Source organism: Acanthochromis polyacanthus, chromosome 16 (genome assembly GCF_021347895.1).
Source record: "Acanthochromis polyacanthus isolate Apoly-LR-REF ecotype Palm Island chromosome 16, KAUST_Apoly_ChrSc, whole genome shotgun sequence".
Taxonomy (NCBI): Eukaryota; Metazoa; Chordata; class Actinopteri; family Pomacentridae; genus Acanthochromis; species Acanthochromis polyacanthus.
This window is the reverse complement of record NC_067128.1, coordinates 35,308,367-35,321,072: the sequence shown is the minus strand read 5'-3', so window position 1 is coordinate 35,321,072 and position 12,706 is coordinate 35,308,367. Positions and strand designations below refer to the sequence as shown.

At 38.1% G+C, this 12,706-nt stretch overlaps 1 protein-coding gene across 1 annotated transcript in view; it reads left to right on the top strand.

The window, feature by feature from the left end:
* LOC110965372 (serine/arginine repetitive matrix protein 1-like) overlaps window positions 1–12,706 on the top strand; it is a 19,361-nt gene extending 6,655 nt beyond the window's left edge. The window contains exons 2-6 of the mRNA XM_022214390.2: window positions 3,551–3,808; window positions 5,179–5,475; window positions 6,684–6,763; window positions 10,424–11,189; window positions 12,056–12,706. Coding sequence (XP_022070082.2) covers window positions 3,737–3,808; window positions 5,179–5,475; window positions 6,684–6,763; window positions 10,424–11,189; window positions 12,056–12,292 — 1,452 coding nt within the window. The 5' untranslated portion in view covers window positions 3,551–3,736 and the 3' untranslated portion in view covers window positions 12,293–12,706. The remainder of the gene's footprint in view (window positions 1–3,550; window positions 3,809–5,178; window positions 5,476–6,683; window positions 6,764–10,423; window positions 11,190–12,055) is intronic.

The following is a 12,706-nucleotide window of genomic DNA, read 5'->3' as shown; positions in this document are numbered from 1 at the left end:
TCATATCTTCAAACAGACTTAAATCATGGAAAGCTCATGATTTATGCGTAAAAATGCGTAAAATGTGTCCAATCATTCCCGGCATCCACCTGCCAGCCTCTTTTTCGTGACTACCTTCAATAAAGATATTATTGCCGGTGACACATTATTACTCACTGTGTCACCCAAACCCATTTGGCATCCCTCGGAAAAATGATTTGCAGCGGGAGCCTGGTCACAAGACCAAATCTGCCCGAGCCTCCGAAAGCGGAGTAGCAACAGAGGCGCGGATTGGCGGAGCGGCGCAGCAGCAGCTGAGGCAGCTATGTAAACACTTTCCCTGTCCCTCCGTAATTATAGCCGGGATGTTGGTGACGACAGTTGTCCCATCGAGACTTCAAATGCTGGAATAAATTTGACATTATGACACCCGATGCCGGCTCCGGTGGCGCGCCCCGTAAACACCGGGGCGCGGTATAAAGAGCGGGGGACCCCGCTGGAACACGAGTTGTTTACCCTTTTACGCCGGACTTTGCGCTCGACAGATCGGAGGCAGGGGGCCCTTTAAGTCCAGCCCGCGGTGGGTTTTTACGTAACAGCGGCGGAGGGAAAACCGAGAGGAAGGAAGCACCGGGCAGAGAGGAGTCGGTGGACAGAATCTGTCCAAGAGCGGAACGGAGCGGAGCGCACGGGAGTGGAGCGGAGGATTGTACTGAAAACTTGGTTTAGAGCCGGAAGAAGAGCGGAGCACACAGAGCAGCTTTTTTAATAGTCTAATGCATGATATTATAGTAATTTTAATTAATAATAAAGCTTTAAATATTGCAGGAAATTCAGATTTAAAAGTGATTTTTTCCCTTATTTTTTACACTAGTTTCTCAATTTTACTTTGATTTTTCTTTAAATTTAGGTCAGATTTAGCTGTGTTTCCTGTTTTTTGGGGTTTTTTTTTGTTAATTTATTTCATTTTTGTGCGCTCTGACATGCCCGGGCTGCTTTTGGACATGCGGTCAGTTTACTATGCATAGTTACAAGATATTAATATCTGTACTCTTACATCACAGGTGGGAGGGAGGCGCCGGTACATTCAGCCACTTTTTCGACCTGGAACTCATAATACTAACACAACACAACAAACAACAACAACAAAGCCTAAATCTGAATCTGAGTGGCATTTAGAAGCCAGTTTAATCACTTAGAAATGAACTTTAGAGGCTCTGAGCTGTGATTTAGCAGAATTCTAAACATGATATTTACATTTACAAACTTATTTGTTTTTATCAAAATAACATCTTTTTTTGTTTGTAGAAAAAATAAATTTTTTTGCAATTTAAATACAATAAAATACTGAAATTTTACAGTCAAACTACTTCAGAAATAAAGAGTAGTGAGGTATGGACATCATTTGCAGTTTTAGCCCTTTTTTAAGTCAGCATGTTAATTATTACTTTTTCTTTTAAATTTTACAAACAGAGAAAATCTGTTAAATACCTGTGAGTTTTTATTTATTTTTTAATTTAAACATACATGTTGTTATGTCTAATAGGATCAGTTTCCCCCAGTTAAATACAGTAAAAATAGTCCAATTTTACAATTAGAATATTTATAAAAGTATAAATTTCTCATTTACATGTATGTGGACATTATTTGCTTTTTGGAAAAACTGTAAAATAACTTATTTCCATCCTAAACATACATAATGTTTCTTTCAGCATTTTTTTTTTTGCAATTTAAATGCAGTAAAATACTGGAATTAACAGTCCAGCTGTTTTTTTTCTGATTATTTGCAGTTTTAGAATGCTAGCATGTAAATTCTGACTTTTTCTTGTAATTTTACGGTGAGATATTGAACATAATTTAAGAAAACGGGGAAAACCTGTCAAATAACTGTTAATATTCATTTATTTCTTTATTTTGAAACCATTTTCAGTCCTCAGCATGCATGATTGTTTCTGACAAATGGCAGAAATAAAAAAAAGAAAACGGTTTTGTGGATGTTTCCTTCCTGATTTTCTGATTTGTCTGTACACCGGGCATATCTTAGCCTGTCATCGGTGTGCAAAACGAGCAAGGCCGGGACTTTTTGGCTGACAGAGCTGACGCCATGAGCACACAGCCGGGTCGTGTTCTGAGAAAACGGCCCGCCTCGGAGGCATGCCGGGGATTTTTGTGCCCCCATGTAAGCGGGAGTCTAAACGCTCGCTGCTGTCATGCGGTATTCTCGTCCACACGTGCTGCCTAGGTAGGCTTACAGGGCCGTGAATTTTACGGAAGAATGTCCAAGTACAGGGCCGTAAATATCTCGACCTCTGCGGAGGCGAAGCGAACAGGTGAGGCGAGTTAAAAGGCCGTTCAGCGCCGCGTGTTCCTCGGTGACCGGGCTTCGGTTTCAGGGTTTCACCGTCCTGTCGTTCTGCGGGTCAGAGTGACACGTTTTAAAATATGGGGGGAAAAGATAGATGTTTATGTCCACATTTTCAACATTTTTGGGAAATTTTTGAGCATTTTTGGTGGGTAAAAACAGAAATGTGAAAAAAAAATGTTTCTTTAAGAACATTCACAAAAAATCAACCAAAATCCACTGAAATTTGCTGGATTTTGGATTTTTTTTGGTGAATGTTCTTTAAGAAAATACTACACGTTTTGCATATATATATATATATATATATATATATATATATGTAATCACTTTAGATATTTTTAGGATTAAAAAATTCTAAAAATATTTTCAAAAAATTAGCAACAATCTTTCTTTTTGGGATGATTTTTGCTATTTTTTCAAAAAAATATTTATAAGAATTTTCTTGCCCTTTTTTACATTTTTTAATTTTGTTTTTTTTTTGATAATTTTTATAAGTGAATCTTTTAAGAAATTATTGGAATTTTCTTCCTGAAGCTGCTGCAAATTTAAAGTCTGAAAATGTGGGGGAAAAATATTGCTTTAGATATTCTTAGGATTTTTGAAAAATATTTTTATTAATTATTTTGAAAATATTTAAAAGAATTTTCTTGCCAAATTTGGGGGATTTTTTTAATGAAACATTTAAAGGAATTATTGGATTTTTTTTCCTGGAGGTTTTGGAAATTTAAAGTTTGAAAATGTGGGGAAAAAATGGTGAAACTTCTGATGTCCACATTTTCAGCATTTTTGGAAAGTTTTTGAACGTTTTTTGGTGAAAGAACTTTTCTTAAAGAAAATATTAGAAGTTTTTGCTCATATGTCATCACTTTCGATATCGTAAATTTTTTTGGAGGATTTTTACTAATTTTTTTTTAAAAAACTTGCAAGAATTTTCTTGCCAAATTTGGGGGATTTTTTTTTTTTTATAAATCAAACTTTTAGGGAATTATTTGAATTTCCTTCCTGAAGGTTTTGCAAATTTTCAGAAATTTGAGGATTTTTTTGCTGAATTTTTGGAATTTTTTCAGAAAGGAAACAACATTTTTTTGTCCCAGTAAATGAGGACAGCAGCAGGGTTTAAAAGGGGTGAAATCACACAACGGCACTTGAGTTTTTCCCTCCTAAGCGTCCATTAAACGGCCTCGTTGTCTCTCCTTTTGACCCTTTTAGTGTTTCCAGGCCATCGATCCGACCCCTCGCCGACCCCTGACAGGAAAAGTGAAAGAGGAGAAGCACAGGGCCGGACTGGAAAAGGCCTCCGGGCGTCGGAAGGGGTTCCTGCGTCATGGCAGCCATCGATCTGGAGCGTGGGCTGGAGCACGGCGGCCGGGGCTGGGGCCCGAGAGGCCGGAGCTGATGGACAACTTCGACTCGGAGATGCAGGAGTGGGAGGATCAGCTGCAGGACATCCAGAGGAAAATCGAAGAGGTGAGAGTTCCACCTCCAGCCTTTTACCGATTCTTTAGAACAAAACTGCAGCGATTGATGCAGAAACGGACAAACAGAACCAACCGTGCTCTCCATCTTTAACTGTGGAGGTCAATTATTCTGTTATTTACCAGAAAAAGAAACAAATTCAGCCACAACTCCAAGCAATTAGTTGTTTTTTCTTTGCTCCTGACACGTTTCTTCCTCACTGTAATCTCATTTTAGCTGCAAAATAAAGTCCAGAACAACCATGAATAAGGAGAGAGCAAAGAATAACAGAAAATATAAAAAAGAGAAAATACAAAACACTGAAAATACAAACACTGAAAAAGTGAGGCTCCACATTCTATTAATATTTCAATATTTGCATTTTTATCAACCTTCAGAAACTTTTTCACTCTAAGAAATGCCTTCTGTGCAGTAAAACACATTTAGAATACCAGAAATCATAAATATGAATAAATGAAAGCATAATTTCTTTTTTATATGAAGTAAAATTAAAAAGTGGCTCCACATACACAAATATTTCAATATTTACGTTTTTATTTTGCTTTAATTCTTATTTCCTGTCCGTTTTTTGTAAACACTGCCTGTAGTTCAACCGAAAAGTTCCTGAATTTTTGTCTGGTCACTGTAGATTACAGCTGAGTCACTGATATCTTCACATTTGCATCAAGAAGTGCAGAATTTTTTGTTTTTCACTGAATTTAGTTAGTGTACACGGTTCATTTTTGGCAGATTTTTAAAATGACATTCGTAGAATAAACCGAAAGTGACATGCTTAGTTCAAGGACTATTGAGGACCACACTAAAAACTTCCTGAATTTCTGTCTAGTCACTCTAGATTGCAACTGAATCGCTAATATTTTAACATTTGCACCAAGAAGTGCAGAATTTTTGTTTTTCACAGATTTTAATTGGTGTACATGCTTTATTTTTGGCAAATTTTTTAAACTAGACCCGTAGAATAAAAACGAAAGTGACACGTGATTAGTTTAAGGACTATTGGAAAGTTAAGAATTTATTTATTTCTTCAGTTTTTGGCTGATAAATGAGTGTCTTTAAGACATAATGTACAGTTTTTTGAAGGTTAGAAAGACAGAAATGTGGTGCATGTTAGTGGTTTTGTTTCTAAGTAAGAGCCTTCGTGTGAAGGTGTCAAACTCGTGACCTTTTTGCAGCAACGATACGAATGTTAACAAGATAATTAAACTGCTGACAGACGTCCTGAAAGTGGATCCTAAAGGAAGGATTTCAGGGAAACGGACGCTTGTGTAAACTGTCGATCATGAGGGAAGTTGTGCGGTGATTTTGTGATGACTTTGAGACTAATTTCCTGCAGAACGATCCATGTTTTGCTCTGTTTCCAGCTCTACAATGAAGTTCAGGCCCGCAGAGGAGCGAACGACGTCGCCGCTGACAACCAGAGGAACGGCGTCCCGCTGGAGTGCGGATTGGGTCACCGCGGTGACGCCCACCCCGCTGCTATATCGGTGCCACATCACTATAGCAACGGCTACGGCGCCAACGGCTACCCTCCCGCCGGTCGTCAGAACGGCTGCTCCTGCCGCCACCCCAGCGGCGTGTCCGAGATCGGAGACCTGCTGCAGGATTATCTGGGAAAAGGCAAACAGACGAGCCGGAAGAACAACGGCGCTCGCCACGTGGTGAGTCACATTCCCGGCTTTTCCTTCCCGGTGCCTCATTCCGTCGGCATCTGCAGCTCAGGAGAAACCGGAGACGAAGCCGGGGTTCAGTCCGGAGCGTTTGGGTTACAGGAGTCAGTTTCACCGTCCGTCCTTAAAGTCCTGACAGAGGACAAGTTAAGACGTTAAAGTCTGTCGCTTCCACAGGAGACGTTTTCCACCAGCAAGTCCCACAATCAGCAGATCAGAACAGCTTGATGTCTACTGTGGATCAGGTTTTAGTGCAGCAGCCGGTAGACAGCCACAAGAATAAATGTAAAAATATTCAAAAATTTTAAAAATAAAAAAAATATGAACATCTAAAATAAAACAAAGAAATAATGAAGGAAATGTAAAATAAAAATACATATATAAAAATATTTGAAATGTAAAAAAGAAGAAATTGTTTTAAAAATATAAAAACATTCAAAAATTTATGAAGTAATAAAATGAAGTTGTACAAAAACTATAAATATATTTATGATATTTTTTTAAAATAATGAAGGAGATGGAAAATAAAATATATGAAAATATTTAAAAGAATAGTATCGAAAATATGAATGAATTAATAAATATTCAGAAATTTGAATTAATTTTTAAAAAAGAATCAAAAATTGAAAAAGTAAAAAAGAAGTAAAAAAAATAATATTAATGTATTAAAATAGTTTTAAAATAAAAAAGTAAGACTGAGAAAATTTTAAATTATGAATAATTTAAAAATATTTTAAAAATTTAAGAAGTAAAAAATGAAGCAGTAAAAATATAAATATATGAAATATTTAAAAATAAAAAGATCTAATGTTTCAAAAATATGCATAAATTAAAAATACTGAAAAATTTAAAAAATGAATTTAAAAATCATATAAATTATGAAAGAAACATTTATATAAATTGAACATATTAAAGAAATTTTTAAAAATGTAAATGTTTTAAAATGTTAAAGAAAATAAAGATAAGAAATGGAAGAAACATCAAAAAACAAATAAATATATTTTAAATATAATTTAAAAGTATCCCAAACTACATTTTAAAGGTTAAACAAGCAGTTGTTTAGTCTTTAAAATAGTATTTTGAAACCTTTTTCTATTATCAGTTGCCTCAAATCTCCGACCTACATCTGTACAACCAAATTTACAGCTTTTAAGTACAGCAGAAGTTTGTTTAAACAGAGTTTTTTTGATGTCTTTCAGCACTTCAGCGACACGATCAGAGTGAGTCAGGACGTCTCTGAGAACCACGATGCGTTCAGGAGAGCGTCCGGAAACGAGAGGTGAGTTTCTGATGTTTATTCATGAACGCTTTCTCGTTTGCCGATTATTTTCTGTCTCTTTGTGGTCATTTTGTGTAGTTTTTGGGGTCATTGTATTTTACTTTTATTTGACTTTTGTATTTTTAGTCATTGTATTTTTTTATTGTATTGGTCACTGTATTTGTGGATGTTTTGTTTCTGTTTGTGGTCATTTTGCACCCCGGTGTGGTTGTTTTGTGTGTCTTTCTAGATGTTTTATGTCTCTTGGCGATCATTTTCTGTCTCCTTATGGTTGTTTTTGTCTCTATGCAGCTGTTTGTGTCTCTTTGTGGTTGTTTTGTGTCTTTTTTGGGTCACTTTATGTCCCTTTGTGGTTGTTTTGTGGATTTTTTGGGTCACTTTATGTGTCTTTGTGGTTGTTTTGTGGCTTTTTTGGGTCACTTTATGTCCCTTTGTGGTTGTTTTGTGTCTTTTTTTGGGTCACTTTATGTCCCTTTGTGGTTGTTTTGTGTCTTTTTTGGGTCACTTTATGTCCCTTTGTGGTTGTTTTGTGTCTTTTTTGAGTCACTTTATGTCCCTTTGTGGTTGTTTTGTGGATTTTTTGGGTCACTTTATGTGTCTTTGTGGTTGTTTTGTGGCTTTTTTGGGTCACTTTATGTCCCTTTGTGGTTGTTTTGTGTCTTTTTTTGGGTCACTTTATGTCCCTTTGTGGTTGTTTTGTGTCTTTTTTGGGTCACTTTATGTCCCTTTGTGGTTGTTTTGTGGATTTTTTGGGTCACTTTATGTGTCTTTGTGGTTGTTTTGTGGCTTTTTTGGGTCACTTTGTCTCTTTGTGGTTGTTTTGTGTCTTTTTTTGGGTCACTTTATGTCCCTTTGTGGTTGTTTTGTGTCTTTTTTGGGTCACTTTATGTCTCTTTGTGGTTTTGTGTCTTTTTTGGGTCACTTTATGTTTCTTTGTGGTTATTTTGTGTCTTTTTTGGGTCACTTTGTCTCTTTGTGGTTGTTTTGTGTCTTTTTTGGGTCACTTTATGTCCCTTTGTGGTTGTTTTGTGTCTTTTTTGAGTCACTTTATGTCCCTTTGTGGTTGTTTTGTGGATTTTTTGGGTCACTTTATGTGTCTTTGTGGTTGTTTTGTGTCTTTTTTGGGTCACTTTATGTGTCTTTGTGGTTGTTTTGTGTCTTTTTTGGGTCACTTTATGTCCCTTTGTGGTTGTTTTGTGTCTTTTTTGGGTCACTTTATGTCCCTTTGTGGTTGTTTTGTGTCTTTTTTGGGTCACTTTATGTCCCTTTGTGGTTGTTTTGTGTCTTTTTTGGGTCACTTTGTGTCCCTTTGTGGTTGTTTTGTGTCTTTTTTGGGTCACTTTATGTCCCTTTGTGGTTGTTTTGTGTCTTTTTTGAGTCACTTTATGTCCCTTTGTGGTTGTTTTGTGGATTTTTTGGGTCACTTTATGTGTCTTTGTGGTTGTTTTGTGTCTTTTTTGGGTCACTTTATGTCCCTTTGTGGTTGTTTTGTGTCTTTTTTGGGTCACTTTATGTCCCTTTGTGGTTGTTTTGTGTCTTTTTTGGGTCACTTTATGTCTCTTTGTGGTTTTGTGTCTTTTTGGGTCACTTTATGTTTCTTTGTGGTTATTTTGTGTCTTTTTTGGGTCACTTTGTCTCTTTGTGGTTGTTTTGTGTCTTTTTTGGGTCACTTTATGTCCCTTTGTGGTTGTTTTGTGTCTTTTTTGAGTCACTTTATGTCCCTTTGTGGTTGTTTTGTGGATTTTTTGGGTCACTTTATGTGTCTTTGTGGTTGTTTTGTGTCTTTTTTGGGTCACTTTATGTGTCTTTGTGGTTGTTTTGTGTCTTTTTTGGGTCACTTTATGTCCCTTTGTGGTTGTTTTGTGTCTTTTTTGGGTCACTTTATGTCCCTTTGTGGTTGTTTTGTGTCTTTTTTGGGTCACTTTATGTCCCTTTGTGGTTGTTTTGTGTCTTTTTTGGGTCACTTTGTGTCCCTTTGTGGTTGTTTTGTGTCTTTTTTGGGTCACTTTATGTCCCTTTGTGGTTGTTTTGTGGATTTTTTGGGTCACTTTATGTGTCTTTGTGGTTGTTTTGTGTCTTTTTTGGGTCACTTTATGTCCCTTTGTGGTTGTTTTGTGTCTTTTTTGGGTCACTTTATGTCCCTTTGTGGTTGTTTTGTGTCTTTTTTGGGTCACTTTGTGTCCCTTTGTGGTTGTTTTGTGTCTTTTTTGGGTCACTTTATGTCTCTTTGTGGTTGTTTTGTGTCTTTTTTGGGTCACTTTATGTCCCTTTGTGGTTGTTTTGTGTCTTTTTTGGGTCACTTTATGTCCCTTTGTGGTTGTTTTGTGTCTTTTTTGGGTCACTTTGTGTCCCTTTGTGGTTGTTTTGTGTCTTTTTTGGGTCACTTTATGTCTCTTTGTGGTTGTTTTGTGTCTTTTTGGGTCACTTTATGTCTCTGTGGTTTTGTGTCTTTTTTGGGTCACTTTATGTCCCTTTGTGGTTGTTTTGTGTCTTTTTTGGGTCACTTTATGTCCCTTTGTGGTTGTTTTGTGTCTTTTTTGGGTCACTTTGTGTCCCTTTGTGGTTGTTTTGTGTCTTTTTTGGGTCACTTTATGTCCCTTTGTGGTTGTTTTGTGTCTTTTTTGAGTCACTTTATGTCCCTTTGTGGTTGTTTTGTGGATTTTTTGGGTCACTTTATGTGTCTTTGTGGTTGTTTTGTGTCTTTTTTGGGTCACTTTATGTCCCTTTGTGGTTGTTTTGTGTCTTTTTTGGGTCACTTTATGTCCCTTTGTGGTTGTTTTGTGTCTTTTTTGGGTCACTTTGTGTCCCTTTGTGGTTGTTTTGTGTCTTTTTTGGGTCACTTTATGTGTCTTTGTGGTTGTTTTGTGTCTTTTTTGGGTCACTTTATGTCCCTTTGTGGTTGTTTTGTGTCTTTTTTGGGTCACTTTATGTCCCTTTGTGGTTGTTTTGTGTCTTTTTTGGGTCACTTTGTGTCCCTTTGTGGTTGTTTTGTGTCTTTTTTGGGTCACTTTATGTCTCTTTGTGGTTGTTTTGTGTCTTTTTTGGGTCACTTTATGTCTCTGTGGTTTTGTGTCTTTTTTGGGTCACTTTATGTCCCTTTGTGGTTGTTTTGTGTCTTTTTTGGGTCACTTTATGTCCCTTTGTGGTTGTTTTGTGTCTTTTTTGGGTCACTTTGTGTCCCTTTGTGGTTGTTTTGTGTCTTTTTTGGGTCACTTTATGTCCCTTTGTGGTTGTTTTGTGTCTTTTTTGGGTCACTTTGTGTCCCTTTGTGGTTGTTTTGTGTCTTTTTGGGTCACTTTATGTCTCTTTGTGGTTGTTTTGTGTCTTTTTTGGGTCACTTTATGTCTCTGTGGTTGTTTTGTGTCTTTTTTGGTCACTTTATGTCTCTTTGTGGTTATTTTGTGTCTCTTCATGATTATTTTGTGTGTATTTGTGGTTGTGTTTTGTGTCTTTGTGGTTTTATGTCTTTTCGTGGCTGTTTTGCGTCTTTGGGGTCATTTTTTTGTCTAATTTTGGTTGGTTTTGTGGCTGTTTATGGTCTTGTTGTTCTTCTTTCTGGTTGTTTTTAGTCTCTTTTCTAATTAGGAGGAATTAAATGACAGATATCTGTAGTAGCTGTTAAAACCCAAGCGACTAACCATGAACCTCCCGTTAAACCAGGCTGGGTCCGGATCAGTTCCTGGGCAGCTTTGAAGAGACCGAGAACCGGAAGAACCGAGTGTCTCACATGAAGAGCTCCCCCAACAAAGAGAACGCCGGAGCCAAGCCGCCTCTCGGACAGCGGGACGCTCCGGTCGCTCCACCGACTCGCTCGCAGCTCGAGTCCCCGGCTCTGGACAGGAAGTCCTTCGGCCCCGGGGTCCTCGGAGACAGGAAGTGCGTGAGCCCATCTGTGCTCAGGAAGTTCGGCGCCATGCTGCAGGAGAACGAGGGGAAAACGCTGACCGAGTCAGGGGTGGTGGCCCCACAGGGACCGGAGCCAAAGAGCCCCACGCCCGGCTGTCAGCGCCGAGGGGCCGCCGCCAGCCCCGGCAGGCTGCCCGGCCGCGTGCCTGCCCAGAAATGCCAGGCGGACTGCGACGTGCTGACAGCAGAGCTAGAACCCAGCCAAGAGCGGGGGGCGGTGGACTCCAGCAGGCAGAGGGGGTCCAGAGCGTCCCAGCAGTGGAGGTCACCGTCCACCGGGAGCCCGAACATTAGACCGAGGACCAACAGCTCTGCCGGAGACGGAGCCAGGAGGCCGACGGAGCCCAAAATGGACTACAGGGCGTCAAGTCTTTCCTCTGGAGCTCAGAGGATGCACAGAGGAGGGCTGGCAGCACCCGAACTGAGGGATGAAGGACTTATCGAGCTGCTGGACATGCTGGAGATCCAACACGAGTTCAGCTCTGGACCCCGGAACGGATACGCCGCCTACAGGCAGGAGGTAGTTACAGCTTCATTTACCATCAGATTCACTAAACGCCGACTTCTACGACGTTCCTCTTATTTAATATGTAAAAATAGAAAAATGATTTTTAAAAATGTGAATAAATAAAAAAAATAAAAATAATATAAATGTATTCAGAATATTTTTAAAATAGAAATAAAAAGAAGTCATGAAGGAAATGAAAAATAAAAATAAATGTATTAAAAATATTTAAAAAGTAAAAAAGAAGAATTTGTTAAAAAATAGAAAAAAATTTTTGACCGAGTAAAAAAAATTAAGCAGAAAAAAACATAAATATATTAAAAATATTTTAAAACAATGAAGAAACTGAATTTTATATATATATATATATATATATATATATATATAATATATTTAAAAAGTAAAAAAATGTAATAAAGTATATAAATACATTAAAAATATGTTTAAATAAAAATAATGAAATGTGTAAAAAATAAATATATCAAAATATTTAAAAAGTAAAAAAGAATTTATTAAAAAGGTACAGAAGTAAGTTAAAAATATATACATATATAAATGTATGAAATACATGAAAACTTAAAGTAGCAATTGAAAAGAAATATAAATATATTTTTAAATATTCCAAAAAAAATCACAAAAATGGAAGAAACACAAAATAAAGAAATAATTATATTTTTAAAATAAATGAAAGGAAATAAACAGAACATCATTCCAAAGCTTGTTCTGTTGTCAGGTGCGTCAGATCTCTGTCCTACATCTGTGCAACCAGCGATCCTCAAGTAGCACAAACTGATTTAGAGCTTTAAAATGCAGAAGAAGTTTGTTTATTTACCATCAGATTCCCTAAACTGTTCTCCTCTCTGACTCCTCCGATGTTTCAGGTAAATTCGGCTGAAATGTCTCCAGTCAGACCTAAGAAGAGCTTCTCTCGTCCGGCCCGACCGGCCAATCAGCGGCCTCCCTCCAGGTGGGCCGCTCGAACCCCCGCTGCCAGAATCGCCGCCCCATCGGGCCCCATCTACCGGCCCCCGAGCCCCATGACGAGGACCCCCAGTCCCGCTTCCAGGCGGCGGAACCTCGTCCCGTATTCCCTGCAGACTGAAACGGTCATCATGTAAATAAGGAGGACGTTCAGCTTCATTTCACCAGAAAACATTCTCCAGTGTTGCTGTGGCTCTTCCCCTTTATCCGCCTTCCTCCTCCTCTTTCTTTTCTCTCATTTTCTATTGGATTTCCGGTGTTTTCTGTGTAACTGTGATTCTGAGCATGCAGCCCCGGGTCTCGAGGTCGCATGAATCCTCACTGCCGCCGCCTTCAATCAGATTCAGCCTGGAGAGAAAACCCCAGCAGAGGGACGGGTGGGGGGATTTTTGAGTTGCTAACTGTCGGCAACGGCGTGTTTTCCTGTATCATAATGTCCAAAAATATATTTAAGATGTCCGAGGTGAATAACACAGCTGTGACAGACGACTATGATTATGCCTTTAATGTATTTTTTCTGTTTCTTGGTAATAAACATGACAGTGCTTTGA